We start from the raw sequence: 16,248 nt of genomic DNA, 5'->3' as shown, positions 1-16,248 counted from the left end.
GACGACAGCTACAGTGTACTTATATAGAATAAATAAATCTTTTTAAAGAAGGAAAGGAAACGAGAATGCCACACATGAATGTTTACCTTCCTAGCTCCATTTTTACTTAAAGAAATTTCCTTGTAAACACATGGAAGGACTTGGGTCAATTAAAAATGAAACGGATCACTTATACAAGTTACTAATTTTTATGAATACTTAGATGACTTAGTGTTGTTGTAAAAATTTAAAAATAAAAATAAAAAAGTAAAAATAAAAACGGTAAATGTTTTCCTCTTGGGGTGTTTTTCCCTGCTAGGGTTCCACACCTCAGTGCCCCAGATATCTGCTGGATATCTTGGCGGAAACACAGCCCAGCCACACACTTTCTTATACTGAAACTCTTACACAAAAGAACATACAACTGGTGTTTTTACCCTGCTAGGGTCCTTACACCTCAGTTCCCCAGATATCTGCTGGATATCTTGGCGGAAACACAGCCCAGCCACACACTTTCTTACACTCAAACCCTCACATAAAAGAACACACCACACAGTAATCTTAGATCCAATTGGTAAGATATAATTGCCCACTTACACATACAAAGCCCGGTACCATCCATCCCTTGCACCTTTTATTTGCCAGGTCTCCAGCTTCTCCTTCTCCCACAACGACTCCTAGCTTCTCCCCTCTCTCCATCTCCTGTCTCCTCTAACTCTTCTCAGTTCCCCATCATGTTTCTAAACTATCTTTACTCACTCTCCCAAATATATCAACTCTTCCATGCTTTAGTTTCTCTTTCTCTTACAACGACTCCTAGCTTCTCCCCTCTCTCCATCTCCTGTCTCTTCTAACTCTTCTCAGTTCCCCATCCTGTCTCTAAACCATCTCCCTCTTCCTCCTAGCTTCCTTCTCTTCCCCCTCACTCTCTCAACTGTCCATCCTCCCCCCCTCCTGCTCAGGTTCCACTGGCTCAACTGTCCCCAACTGTCCTCTCTCAACCTAACCTTTGAATCTAATCCCCCTCTCACTCCTAACTCCTCCCTCTGCCCAAATCTAGCGCTCTTGCCTTTATTCCACAAATTCAGAGAAAACTCCAAGGCAAACCACAACAACTTAGCAGTGGAATGGTGGATCAGCTAGTTACTTTATGTTGGGCTTAAGTAGCTTTTCAAAGAATTATACAGAGTATTAACCAAAGTGATCTATTTCTTTGAGTGATCTATTTCTTCACTGAAGAGTTCTAAAAGGCCAAACCTCTGAGTCAGTTTGACAAAATGGAAGGAAACAGATATTCACTTACTTGAATTCAAATCAGTAAACCTGGCTGCATCTTAGGGACTAATTTGGGTGAAATTCCAGATATCAAATTTCAAAGCATGTATAGATTACATGAGAAATTAACATTAAGACAAAGAAGGGGGAATATTTTTTATATACTGTATCAAGCATGGTGTGGATAGTTTCAGTTGACTGTCTCCATTGTAGCTTGTTAACATTTGGAATCTTTTAGCAGTATCAGACACACCAGCAGCTCATGAATATGTGCTGTTGTTACCCTCTCATCAACCTCATGTGTTGGCCAAGGCATCTTGGAACGTCAGCTTATAATGGAGGTCTGTACATTATGGGTAATGAAACTGACCCTAAAAGAAATTACTCACCAACAAAATAGAATAACATGGGTATATCTCAAAGACAGGTGAGGGAAACTGGGCAGTAGTGGTGCATGCCTTTAATCCAAGCACTTGGAAGGCAAAGACAGGCCGATTTCTGTGAATTTGAAGCCAGCCTGGTCTATAGAGCGAGTTCTGGGACAGCCAGGTCTACATAAACCCTGTCTCAAAATCCAAAAACAGCCACAAAAAAGGTGACAGTGGGTAAGAGTTCTTTCAGAAGATCTGGGTTTGATTCCCAGCACCCACACAGCAGTTCACAACCTTTTCTAACCCGGGTTTCAGGTCATCTGATGTTATCTTATATACATACGTGCAGGTGAAACACTCCTAAAAACAAATGAATATTAAATAAAAAAATAAAAGAAAACCAGAGAAATCATAGCTGTTTAAGCCTCTAAAATGTTATTGGTTAGTACCAGGCCAAAAATGATCTTACTGAAGAGTCTTCTAACTCATAAATGAAGAGTTGTACGGTCACCTGCTCACTGCCATGAGGTCTGCTCAGGGTACCCTCTCTTGTAAATAGTATTGATATACTTTACATAGGGTACTACTAGAACTTCCTTTCCATTTCTGGTGATGATAATGTCCACAAGACTGTTCCCCGACAGCTTCAGCTCCAGTGTGTTCATCCCCATCATCCTATGCAGTGAATTTTTAAAGGTAGTTCTCTGGTTTAGCAGTCTAGAAATGCTTGAGGCTGAGAAAGAAACACTGGAGGTTGGGTTCTGCAACCCTTCATGCTCTAGGTTGGAGATGTCCACATTTTTTGGTTTCTCTGGGTCCTATTAGTCAAAGAATCACTCTCTTAAATTGAGTGTTAGATTAACTCTTAATGTGTTTCATTTGACAATTATCAATTAACATATTTATGTTGATTGAAAATAGAGTTTTATTTTACCAAAATATGTTTGCCCAGAAATCTTGAAATCTGTTTTCAAACTGTATCAGATTGAAAAGCAAGGTTACATCTTTTTTCCCTGTGTACAGAACTGCTCGGCCTGTGTGTTGAAATATCTATAGTTGTTTGTCTTATTTAAACTTGCCATAATTTCAGCTTCATTCGGATTTCTATTTGTATTGGAAACATTTTATTGATGAGTTAGTTTTCATCCTGAATATATGTTTAACCCCCTTAAACAACAGGCCAAATATAAAAATACTAAATCTGTAAGCCAGTTTTTATTGTTAAGTTCTGGCACAAATTTAGTTTTTAATTCCATAAACAACTTGATAACATGTCCTGAACCATAAATTTTTTTTAACATTTGGTCTCAACTTAGCCATCTTACTTTTAAAAAGTAAATGATCTCTCCACAGACAACATTAATTCCTGAAATTTTCAGCATTAACACTTTAAAGGAATCCCTACATTGTCTGTGATTAATTCCATGGCTCTTGCAAAATTCACAGACTGATGGCAATTTCCATGTTATCACCCATTTTAAATGATTTTGTGCATACATTTTGGTGGTGGTTGTTTTTGGTCATGATACTTCCTTAAACATGAATTGCGGACAGTGGTTACATTGTCTTCTATTATATTACAAACCCTTCCCCCCTCTTTATCATCTGTCTCCAAAGCACCATTAGTAACTATATTAGACATGTTGACAGTCAACAAAGAAATCCTATCAGCTGGAGTTTGTTGTTGTTGTTGTTGTTGTTGTTTTGTTTCTTTGTTTTCGAGATAGGGTTTTTCCATGTAGCCTTGACTGGCCTGGAACTCACTCTGTGGGCCAGGCTGGCCTGGAACTCCTAGAGATCCATCTGCCTCCACCTCCCAAGTGCTGTAGCTGAATGTGTGCACCACCACCACCTGACTCCTAGGCTGATTTTACCGTTTGGTATAAATCTTTTGATCTAGCTGTCTTCTAATAGCAGTAAAGAAGTTCTGTCTTCAGGTATACAATGGCAGAAATACCTTTCAGAACAGTGGCAAGTTGAGCTGTGTTGGTAGCATCAGGGGGTGGCATTCCATAATCAAAACATAAAGTCCACTCCACTCCTTCCACCCAGCTTTTTCAAATTGCATTACTCTCTGGTGAGACAGACCGATTTTAGAAATATCCCTCTTGAGTGTCAAACCACATCCCATGCATTGCTTAATAAACTCACCACCAGTAAATGATTTCTATTATTTTTGCCATTAAATATGCTAACACACAACCAGATTTTGCAATAGAATCCACCTGAGCTGTAAGTTTGAATTTCTGTTGAGAAGACAAGGTTTGTTTGTTTTTTTTGTTTTGTTTTGTTTTTTTCAGTTCGGTTATTCCCTCCTTGTGGCACAGGCCATGGGACAATGGATTTGGCAGCTTGTTTTTTATATGATGGCTGTCTTTTCAAACTAAGTCTTTGAAAACTTGTTCAGATTCTCTGCAAATTAAGCAAGTACTGTATTTGCCTCAAAGTCACCTGTTTAGTTCTAGTAACAACCTTCCTTCATCCTTAACTTTTCTTTTGATATTGTAGGGGGATGGGTCTGGAGAGAAGGCTCAACAGTTCAGAGCACTGGCTGCTTTTCCAGAAGTTTTGAGTTCACTTCCCAGCAACCCCATGGCATCTCATGATATTGTAGGGACCATGTTGCAATTGAAAAATAATTGACAAGGGGTTAGGTTTACTTACATTGCAGAAAGTAATTGGCAGGAAAATAGTAGGGGTTGGGTGCTTTCTCATCTCACTTGTGGATGAGACCCAAAGCAGAAGGTTGATTTTAGAACATAATGGTTAATGTATGAAGTTCAGTGAGGTAGCAGGTACCCCCAATAAACATACGAGAATATTTTCTTGTTTTGTAAACACCATTAAACACCTATGCTTTATAATAATAGGCTGCAACATTACTGGTAATCACTATATTTCTCTCACCAAGTGACTATGTAACACCCGATATTGCCACTTCAACTGTCTGCACTTAGAAGATAACAATGGGAATGCATAACCCCATAAAACTGAGACCATCCTAAACACATTATTAGTTGTATTAGGGATTTAGTTTATGCTCTTCATTTTGTAATCCCATAGTTTCTTTGTCATTACTTCCATCTAGTAGACAAATATAGGTTCATCACAAAAGCATATTAACCCAAGATCTAAGTAACGCAGGCTACATTCAACCAGTTTTTCCATTTCAAGCTAAGACACTTGAACCCTATTATGGCAGCTTCTAATTTCATCATAAAAATACACCTCAATATATATTCTTGAGTGTACTAAGTTAACTGGGACTACTTTGGGTGAATCCTCCAGTTTCATCAGCAGCAAGGGAAGTATAGTGAGTCATTTCAAGTTATTAGATACCTAGTAGATAAGCCAAGGTATGTATGGTTTTATAAATCCCAGAAAGATAGCAAGCAGTCACTGAGTATAATTGTGTATTTTGTTATTTTGTTTTTTTTTAATTGTGTATTTTGATATTCTGTTAATCAAGAATTATTTTCCAGGATATTTTTGCTTTCTACTTGCTTGTATTGAAGTCTTACAAAGCTACAAGCTCTGTAAGAGGAGATTCCCCCTTGTGGCTCTCATTTCTTAGCATACGAGGCAGTCAAGTAGGATGTAACTTTAGATAGTGGCTGTGCCCATCTAGACTGAATACCACTGTGCTCAGTGAGTATCTACTAGAAGCAAAGATTTTGAGTTTGACAAATTTATTTCAATCCACACACCCTGTTCCACTTTGAGTGACTATGCAGGAAATTCTGTTTAGAGTTAGCTATTAAAACACAGATACTGCAAAGTTAATTTTAAAAACTATAATGTCATTAATGTACTAGTGCATGGAACAATGTAATAAGTACTTTGTTTCCACAACAAACCCCTTCCTAATCAGCCAAAGATAGCATGTGTCTGGAATCATTTGGTGTCTTGGACTCTTACTGTTGTGAAGAGATACCAAGGCAACTCTTCTAAAGGAAACATTTATGGGGGCTGGCTTACAGTTTCAGAGGTTCAGTCCATTTTCATCATGACAGGAGCATGGCAGCGTGCAGGCTGACTTGGTGCTGGAGGAACTAAGAATGAATTCTGTTTTGATCCACCTTAAAGCCCTCCTCCCCAGTGACAGACACTTCCTCCAACAAGGCCACACCCACTTCAACAAGGCCACATCTCCTAATAGTGACACTCTCAATGGGCCAAGCATTGTAACACATGAGTCTATGAGGGATTGGGAGGAGCGGGGGAGACATACCTATTCAAACTACCGCAATCAGAAATAATTATCATAGTGGGAAAGTATTGTGGCTATGTCCTTTGGTTTCCAATCTTTAGTTAGTTAGCTTGCATTTCATTTGACATAGCTCAACTCTTCTCTTTCCCAAGATTTCACTTATTTCTTCATTTTACACACGATTTCTTTCCTTTTATTTCTGAATTTCTGTAGCCCAATAGTAGTTGTATAATAGAATTTGATATTTTTGCTGCCAACATGTCTATTTAATGTGGACGTTCTTAGTGGAAAACAACAAAGAAGGTGACCAAGTTGTCTTTTGCATATCACAGTTCATGCACTTTATTTCATCTTTGTGATATTTCTATAAGTAAGCTTTATTTTGTGCATCTTCTATGAGGCCACTGTGGCTTCGTCAAGAGAAGCAACTTACCCACACCAACCAATTTGTTAAATAGAAGAATTAAGACTTGACTCCGAAATTTATATCTTAGATTGGAGTCATGGTTTAGTGGTAGAGCACTTGCCTAAGTTACTTTTCCTGAGTTCAAACTCCAGGACTACCATCACAGCAATAACAACAAGAAAATCAAAATAACAAAGTGTATTTGCATAACCAACACATACGGGTGTGAGGACATTCAGTCAAGTTTTTTCTCCTGGGTTTCTTTTAACATTGCATAAAGTAATTGTTTTGCTTTGTTTTTAATGAAAAATATAGGAAACCATCATAACTAAACATAACTATGAAAAAGTTTTCAGTTTTCATATTTATAGGGTAGGTAGAATAAAGACTATATAATTCAGCCTTATGGTAGAGTATAGAATTTATGCTGAAAAGCCTGCTACAGTTATTTCAGTGAACTGTACATCAAATGCTAACACAGTTAGATTTTTAATATTAGAGTCTGCTTCCTCTTCCCTAGGAACCAGGAATGGAAATACCTTATGAATAAATTTTAAACAAACAAGGTGGGCCCTGGTGGTACATGCTTTTAATCCGAGCATGCAGAGGCAGAGTTCAATGCCAGCCTGGTCTACAGAGTGAGTTCCAGGATAGCCAGGACTCCATAGAGAAATCCTGTCTCGAAAGACAAAACAAAACAAAAACACAAAAACAAACTCAAACAAACAACAAAACCCAACAAAACGAAACCAAACAAAAAACTCTGTGTGTGTGTGTGTGTGTGTGTGTGTGTGTGTACTACTTCTTAGTTGTAAGACTTAATTATGATTATAATTATAACAATGTGGGCATTTAAAGGAGCCCAAAGGATGCTTGTCGCTGGGATAGTTCCCTCTATACAATAGTCATTCAGCGGTAAGCCTTTACATCAATGAAACATTTTTTTAGACACAGCACTTAGCATTATTTCACAGTGAAGACAATATATGCCTCATTGAGAAGGTGATTTCTGTTTCATCGGTACTAACACTATTGATGCTGAAACACACTACCCCTTCATACTATAAAAGCTATCAAGCCTGAATGTAAAACATTCTTATTCCGACTCTTAGAATTTTAACTTTATATTTGACTGACTTCTAGGCTTTAAAAGTATTTTCTATTGGCTATTTCTGGACTTTGGAGACAGAGGAGGGTGGATCTGAGCTTCAGGTCAGCTTGGTTTACATCGTGAGTTCCAGCACAGCCAGAGCTACAAAGAGAGTTGCAGCCTCCCTTCCCCTATTCCCTATCTCCTTTCTGTCTCCCTTCTCCCTGCTGCCCCCTCTCTTTATATGTGTTATAATATACTGAATTTCAAGAATTTCAAGAAAAATAGTCAATATAAATTATTATATAATATATAATATGATAAATATAATATAAGCAGGGGTGTTTCCAGCAGTAGAAGAACAAATCTTTAAAACACTGATAAGAGAAAGAAGTCCACATATGATTTTCTCATTTTTATGAAGTGATGAAATAGCAAACTTTTTTCTTATTCCTACATTGTCCTGTACCTTGGCTCAGCCTTTGATGATTCTCTGTGTTTTGTTTTATTGTGTTATTCTTTCAACAGTGTGAAGTCTTTAGGTAAAGAAGCAGTGTAAGGTTAAAGAGTAACTCAAGAGTCACAGAGTCGATTAAAGCACAGTGTTTACATGTTTACAAAGAAAGTTAATGATACATTGATTTCACCTCAATAAGGCAAAAAGAACATTTGTTAAGAGAAAAAGGAAAGGGAGACAGAAAAATAATTGTTATTTGTGTGTATATTTTTATTTTATTTAGATTTTTTTTTCCCTTTTGTTGGGAGAGGGGCTAGGAAGAGCACAGTCTGGGCATCATACTCTCTTTGAATAAGGACGCTCAACTTTGGAGTTAAAAAATCAAACTGCATGATATGCCATGTGTCGTTCTTTTCTTCTTCTTCTTCTTTTTTTTTTTTTTTTTTCCGGAGCTGGGGACCGAACCCAGGGCCTTGCGCTTGCTAGGCAAGCGCTCTACCACTGAGCTAAATCCCCAACCCGCCATGTGTCGTTCTTATCACCTCAGAGTCTTGGTTGAATCAGATGCCATCATGTATTAGAGTTCTTTGGGTAATGTTGTTTTTCTTAAACCCCTATTCTAAGACTCTTATTGTAGCGAAGCCATACTCTGGGCAGGATTAATTTCCCAGGGCGAAGAACTGGTTCTAATAGGAATTGAAAAGTTAAATTTGCAAAATTTAAGTCTCTTTGATCTTTCCTATCCCTAAGGATTAACATCCTCATTCTCAGACTTTAGCAAACAGACAGTGATGCTCAAATAAATTATATATATATATAATTTATTTGAATAAAGGACTGAATAAATAAATACATTTTCTAAATTGATTTCTTCCTTTTTAAGTAGATATTTTAAAAACACAATTGCTTAAGTGTCTGGAAGAACATTATTGATTGATTCTACCTTCACAAAGGCAAATGTGGGCAAACACTAGTTGGCTTCATACCCACAGGCACGAAGCAGAACCTACGGTCATAACCCAAGGCAAAGGGGGATTAATATGTATCGTTTTAGAAATTAAAATCCTCTAAGATTATATCTCCCTCAGCAATTCTCAAGGGTTACTAACTCTGTACATGACACGCGTTGTGGCCACCTGTAAGGAGCAGTTTACGATTTATTTAAAAGTGAAGAAATATCCAATTGCTTCGTCGATGTCGGCCAATGTATACAACATCAAAATTTCTGCAGAAATCGAAATTAACCTTTGGAATGTCTTTGCTTGAAAATAAAAACAGCAACGACACTTTTTTTTTCTTTCCAAAATCGGATTCTGCGCAATTCTTCAGTGGTCATCATGAATCGAATCTGTGTCCAAAATAAGGAAGGCCTGTGAGCTGGTGAATTCGCTTCTCTATTCCTGAGAAGCTTGGTGAAATCTGAACTTATTAGACAATAGGTTGTATTTTAAAATTTATTTTGAGACATGGTTTAGATACTGTCGAAATTAATTTAGAGACTTACGAATAGACATAAGATATAATTAGGCATCCATTTATGTAAATACTCAATTTCCCAGATGAGATTAAATTTACAGCATCATTTAAAAAGACAAAAAGAACACACTTGATTGACAAAGGAAATTACCTGGATTGTGAGTTCTCGCGCTATGGTTAGTTGCAGCTGGTACCCTGACGTCACAGGTTGCCATGGTAGCACTAGCCCAGAAGAAAAAGGGGTGGAGCTAAGCACTCACTGCGGTGCTGCCCTGCGTCAGCAGAGAACAAGGAAAGCTTCTCTGCAGAGCTGTCAGCTGCCAAAATGAACGGCGTGGAAGGGAACAACGAGCTCCCTCTCGCTAACACCTCGACCTCCGCCCTTGTCCCGGAAGATCTGGATCTGAAGCAAGACCAGCCGCTCAGCGAGGAAACTGACACGGTGCGGGAGATGGAGGCTGCAGGTGAGGCCGGTGCGGAGGGAGGCGCTTCCCCCGATTCGGAGCACTGCGACCCCCAGCTCTGCCTCCGAGTGGCTGAGAATGGCTGTGCTGCCGCAGCGGGAGAGGGGCTGGAGGATGCTCTGTCTTCATCAAAGTGTGGGGACGCACCCTTGGCCTCTGTGGCAGCCAACGACAGCAATAAAAATGGCTGTCAGCTTGCAGGGCCGCTCAGCCCTGCTAAGCCAAAGACTCTGGAAGCCAGTGGTGCAGTGGGCCTGGGGTCGCAGATGATGCCAGGGCCGAAGAAGACCAAGATAATGACTACCAAGGGCGCCATCTCTGCGACTACAGGCAAGGAAGGAGAAGCAGGGGCGGCAATGCAGGAAAAGAAGGGGGTGCAGAAAGAAAAAAAGGCAGCTGGAGGAGGGAAAGACGAGACTCGTCCTAGAGCCCCTAAGATCAATAACTGCATGGATTCCCTGGAGGCCATCGATCAAGAGCTGTCAAATGTAAATGCGCAAGCTGACAGGGCCTTCCTCCAGCTGGAACGCAAATTTGGGCGGATGAGAAGGCTCCACATGCAGCGCCGAAGTTTCATCATCCAAAACATCCCAGGTTTCTGGATCACAGCGTTTCGGAACCACCCCCAACTGTCACCGATGATCAGTGGCCAAGATGAAGACATGATGAGGTACATGATCAATTTAGAGGTGGAGGAGCTTAAGCACCCAAGAGCAGGGTGCAAATTTAAGTTCATCTTCCAAAGCAACCCCTACTTCCGAAATGAGGGGCTGGTCAAAGAGTACGAGCGCAGATCCTCAGGTCGAGTGGTGTCGCTCTCTACGCCAATCCGCTGGCACCGGGGTCAAGAACCCCAGGCCCATATCCACAGGAATAGAGAGGGGAACACGATTCCCAGTTTCTTCAATTGGTTCTCAGACCACAGCCTCCTAGAATTCGACAGAATAGCTGAAATTATCAAAGGGGAGCTTTGGTCCAATCCGCTACAATACTACCTGATGGGCGATGGGCCACGCAGAGGAGTTCGAGTCCCACCAAGGCCGCCAGTGGAGAGCCCCAGGTCCTTCAGGTTCCAGTCTGGCTAAGCTCTGCCCTCGTGAGAAGCTCTTGCAGAAGAGTCCTTACCACCTTCTCAGCTTGGCTAGCAGCATGCAGCCTTCTGTCTGCTTTCTCTTCCTGTTGGATTGTGTCCTTTGGTTCTTCTAAGTCTCCAGTAGTTTCAAGGTTGTGGCTTCCAAGTCTTTGCTCTTCTTTCTCTTGGCCATCACGATGTCCTGCATAGTGTTAATGGTGTTCCAAGTGCATGGCCTCCAAACTGCTTCTATGCCAAGCTCACGTGCTGTAGTTTGTACTGCTTTTCTTTGCATGGCTTGGTTCCTGTCTGTGATCTTCTAGGTTTTCTGTTTTCTTTTTTAAAAGTGGTTCTCTATCAAAAGAAAGCTTGACACATCCTTACCAAGAACTAGCCAGATTTCATACTTTCTGCTGTGTTCCCGATATCTATGTACTGTGAAGAACTGTGAGTTTCACCACTGCAAGATGGAACTGTATCCCAATCCAGCCATCAGCCCAACAGGACATTCCAAGCTATCACCAACTGATCCTAGCTGTCTTCCTGGGCCTTTGCCATTTACCCTGCTTGTTATCTATAGAATGAGCAGGTGGCTGGTAGGTGACTACTAGGTAAGAGTGAAGTATCAGGTGAGGAGTGTTTTCTGCCACCACATTGTTCTTGTACCAATGCATCATGATCAGCTACTGACTGTCTGATATTTCTAACCCCCAACACAAAAAAAAGAAAAGAAATGAAAACAAAAACCTTTAAAGGAATAGACTTTGACCCAGTTTAACTTGCATTTCTGTCCTGCGGTAGAGCTGTTGGGGAAGGCTGTGTGTGTGTGTGTGTGTGTGTGTGTGTGTGTGTGTGTGTGCGCGCGCGCGCGCGTGCGCTTGTGCTCTTTGTGTATGTGTTCATGGATCGTAAATGAGAGGTGAAAAATCTGTTGCTCAGTTTATGAATTGTACAGGAATTGAAGAAACACTGGAGTCTTGTTGGATTGGAAACTGGAAGGAGTCAGTGCAGAAAAGGTAGAGGGAAAGGAATTGGTCCAGGGAATCAAAATAAGGACTATGGGAACCTGTATAATTGCACACTACTTCTCTCCTGGTTGGATTGGCACAGGTCCAAGCAGTTCCTCAGGAACTGTCTAAGGACCTAAGTTCCTAGGCAGCACACAGGACCCCCTTCTGAATCAGTTCCCGTGGCTCGGTTAGCTGCTGGGCAGAATCTGTAGTCACATGTGGCAGTGCCCAAGCAAAGCTTAAGTGGCTCCGTTCTAGAAGTTAGTTCTTCTGAGCCCTCACCAACAAATTATTCCTAATCTGGGCAACTTTGACAGGTAACTCCCCCTCTTCCTGTGTTCACACCCACTCTGGTTAAGTCAAAATTGGCTAGGTTGGGGCAGTTAGAAATCCTTTTGGGCACTCGAGGCTTGCTCTGCCTTTCTCTCTTTGGCTCCTCTCTTTCCTTCCTCCCTTCTTTCTCTTTGAATCTTTGAAGCAGTTGCAGCCCAGAGACAGAAAAACAAAACAGACGACAGGTTTTTTTTTTTTTTTTTTTTTTTAATTTGTCCTCCCTTTGGTTAAGTGCAGGCAGGAAAAAGGTACTGTAAAGTAGACTCCAAATCTCTCACTGCTCTGACTCTCACCTTTCCCAGAGCAATGTCTGAAAATTTCAAGGCAGATTACCTCCAGTCCTCCCTCCATTTTACCAGTAAATATGTGTTTCTTAAGCTCTAGGTTGAGAATCTGGGAGAAGAGAAAAAAGAATCTCAATGACAGACCCTGTTCCTGCCCTGAGCAGTAAGGGAATGAAAGCACCACGTTTTAGAAACGTGCCCTTTAGAAGGACAGCGATTCTTGTGAGGGCGTCAGCCTGTGGAAATGACCAGAGGGCAACATAGTGCATCTTCTTTGTTGTTTGCCTGACCTTGGCCCTTACCATCAGCTTTTGAATTTCCTTTCTTGTTTCCCTCCTAACAAAGGAGGAAGCAGGGTGAAGCACCGTGAGAGGGAGACCCCAAGCCTCTTCTCAGGGATGTGGGGATGTGAGGGTCTGGATTTGCAAGACAAGCTCCATTGAGTTTGCAGCAATGCTGTCATGGCTCCTGCGGCTATAGCCCTTAGCCATTCCCTTTCTCATTTAAAGACCCTGTCTGAAGCTTATCCTGAGCTCCGAGGTTTAGATACCTTTAGTGGAGGCTGGGAATTTAAGAGGAAGACTAGAGGGAACAGCCTGTTACAGAGTGAGGTTTTTAGGTTTGCTGTGATGATCTACATATGGAAGGAGCAGGGTTGGGGGTAGGGGTCCCTGAGGCACATTCCAGTGTGGGGGTGGGGCACTGGGGGGCAATCAAGGTGGTTGGGATTTAAAAAGGGGTGCTTGGAGGATTTTCCTATAGTTTGTCCTACTCAACTCCACCAGTAGATTTTAGCAAACAGAAGTAAGTCTGGGTGAGCCTTGTCTGTGGGAGATCAATGGTGTGCACTCCTCATTCCACTGTGCTTGACCAAACCCTATTACTCCCTGTCAGCTGACTGGCAGGATTGATGTTTACAAGCCTGCCTTTTACTTACCGTTGAGAACAAGTGCAAACGTTGGAATTTCTGTCATTTGCAGTATGAAGACTCCTGTGAATATTCATTACTAGATTAACTTGTTCTGGTGTCTGTTCACATATAGCTGTATCCTTAGAAGTACAATCCGTACAATGTGATCTCTGAAGTCTGAAGAATTTTTGAGAACTGTGGCTATGTCTTATAAAAGTGGTTTCAAAAAGACAAATGTAACTCGTCTTACCAATATTTCTTGCTGTAGTAATACTTGACATTTTGTTCTTAACCAGTGTGAGGACTAGAACTGCTAGCAACTACATGAGGATCTTAGTCCTCTGTCTTCTTTGTGCTCGAAGGAAAGACATATTACTGTTATGTTTCTCGTCTGCACCAAAAATAAATAAATAAAACCGAATAAAAGCTCTGTGCTGTCTGGGATAATACACGGTTGGGCAATGATGAAGCACTCCATCTTAATTCACAGAACATGAACCGAGCAGGCTAAAATGATTTTTCTTTTCCTTTTTAGCCAGCAGGTGAGAGACTCTCTGAACTGGTTTTGAGGCTGCATAGAGAATAACTAGGGGAGCTGGGTGTGGTAGTACAATCTGTGACTGCAGTTCTTGAGAGCCTGAGGAGGAAGAAAGGGAGGGAGGGAAGGAGGAAGGAAGGAGGGAGGAAGGGAGGGAGGGAGGGAGGAAGGAAATTACGATCTAAAGTAGAGAAAGAAAACAAGAAATGCAAGGAATGGAGCAGGCACAGGGCTGTAGGAATGAACCGGCTGCTTGGCAAGTGACGTCAGGGTCTAATTTTCCCAGTAGATGAAGCAGAACAGAAACCATGTAAACCTGCAAGTGAGTGGCACTGTCTCGTCAGAATGACAATACCTTTGTCAGATTAAAGCTGAAAATAAAGGGAACGGTAGCAGTAGCATGCTCTGACTATTTCTAGGACAGGAAAAAGACAGAGGCCACAGGGGGCCAGGCTTCTTTCACTTCTCTGAGCCCAGAAGTAATTATGTCAGCACGTCCTGCCTGGGACTACCCAGCTATTTGACACTTTTTAACTTAACAGACATTTTGGTGCATTTGCTCACATTTTGCTTCGTTGGTTATTAATTTCCTCAAAGAATACAGCATCCATACCTTAATACAGATGATGCAGAAGCATTTAGCCTCTAAACCTTTAATGAATGGTGGCTCAGGAGAAAACTATTACTCAAAACTGAAACTGTGAAATCTTTTAGGGCTTTAGGTATATTTCAGTCACAGACTGACTTTTGGGTATTCCCATTAACTGTGTTGTCTTCCAAGGCAGGGTGTTACCATGTATGTGGACCAGGCTGGTCTCCAACTTTTGATCCTCCTGCTTCTGTCTCCCAAAGTGCCAGTATTAAAGGTAAGTACAACTGAGTACTCCTTTCAAAGCACCACACTGTTGCAAGGGAAATAAAGTAGCACTCACAGATACCACGAGTTTTGTTTCAGAAGGCTTTTAAGCCCCTTAAGAAAAACACTTAGACCAAGGGCTATACTGTTAGCATAACTGGAAAGGATGTCTCACAAGGTATTTTTCTACTGACAACAGTATTGTAAGTGATAAATATCAGTACAGTAACAAAACATATTAACACCCCCACACCCAAATAGTCGTTGTGTCAGAAAGTTCCATGCTTTTTTAGTATACATAACTATACTATGAAAGAAGAAACATGACCTGGAGAGATAGCTCAGTAGTTAGACACACTCATTCTTGCAGAGAACTCCAGTTTAGTTCCTGGCACCAATATCTAGTGACTCACCATTTATTTATTTTTATTTTTTTATTTATCTTTAAATTTATTTATTATATATAAGTACACTGTAGCTGTTTTCAGACACACCAGAAGAGGGCATCAAATCTTATTACAGATGGTTGTGAGCCACCATGCGGTTGCTGGGATTTGAACTCAGCACCATCTGGAGGAGCAGTCAATGCTCTTAACCACTGAGCCATCTCTCCAGCCTCATCATTTATAACCCAGCTCCAGAGGCTGTCTTCTGGCCTGCGTGGGCAGTTGCATGCATGTGTACATACAGACAAGAAGGCATACACATAAATAAAATTGCTATAATAAAAAAGAATAAACAGCTTTTCATTAATGTTCTTTTTAAGCAGAAAAGCCTTATTCATTTTATGTGAGGATGCCTGGTCCCTGTAGAGTGCAGGAGGCCAGAAGAGGGCTCCGGACTCCTTGGAACTGGAACTGTAGGGAATAGTGAGCTGCCCAGGTCTTCTGCAAGAGCACTGAGAACTCTTAAATGTTGAGCCATCTACCTTTCCAGCTCCATCTTTTTAATTGTTATGATGCTACTTAATTTTTTAAAACTTTTAACATTTATTATTTTCTATCGTGTGTATTTATACACAAACGTGCCACGGCTTGGGTGTAGAGGTGAGAGAAGTCTGTGGCATCAGTTTGTTCTTTCCACCTTCCCATGGGTTTCAGAGGTTAACTTCAGGTCATCAGACTTGAGCAGCAAGCACTTTAATCCACAAAGCCATCTTGCCAGCCCTACGTTTACCTCTCCCACCTAGTTAGAAACACTGACACTTTTTAATGAACCATGAGATAAAATTGAAACATAGCTTAAGACAGAAGCACACACTAGAGTCAGCAGGTGAGACAAGGGCAAGGCAGTCTGAACTCCAGCTCCCTTCATAAGATGGAAAAGACAATGTTGGATGAGGCAGGATCTTTGATCGTAGTAGAGGGAATTGGGAAAGGACTTTTCACTTGAAGTTACTTTTCCCCTTACTGTTTAGTCGGCAAAAGAAGTACAATTAACTTTAAAATTTTGGGCTTCTCAATTCTTATAGCAACAACCATTTATAAGCATTGAAACATGCATTCTTGAGTCTCAAG

General features: G+C 41.0%; 1 protein-coding gene across 1 annotated transcript; it reads left to right on the top strand.

Moving 5' to 3' along the window:
* The first annotated feature begins 9,491 nt into the window (after positions 1-9,491).
* Tspyl4 (TSPY like 4) lies at positions 9,492-13,767 on the top strand. The gene has a single exon (XM_032888592.1). It carries the CDS (start codon positions 9,590-9,592, stop codon positions 10,811-10,813), a length of 1,224 nt encoding a protein of 407 aa, XP_032744483.1. The 5' UTR covers positions 9,492-9,589; the 3' UTR covers positions 10,814-13,767.
* Positions 13,768-16,248: the final 2,481 nt, after the last annotated feature.

This window comes from Rattus rattus, chromosome 18 (genome assembly GCF_011064425.1).
Source record: "Rattus rattus isolate New Zealand chromosome 18, Rrattus_CSIRO_v1, whole genome shotgun sequence".
Classification (NCBI taxonomy): Eukaryota; Metazoa; Chordata; class Mammalia; order Rodentia; family Muridae; genus Rattus; species Rattus rattus.
Note: the sequence above shows the minus strand (reverse complement) of the source record. Positions and strands in the feature narration are given on the sequence as shown.

Coding starts and splice junctions, on each gene's coding strand:
- Tspyl4 (XM_032888592.1), top strand. CDS start 9,590: ATGAACGGCGTGGAAGGGAACAACGAGCTCCCTCTCGCTAACACCTCG.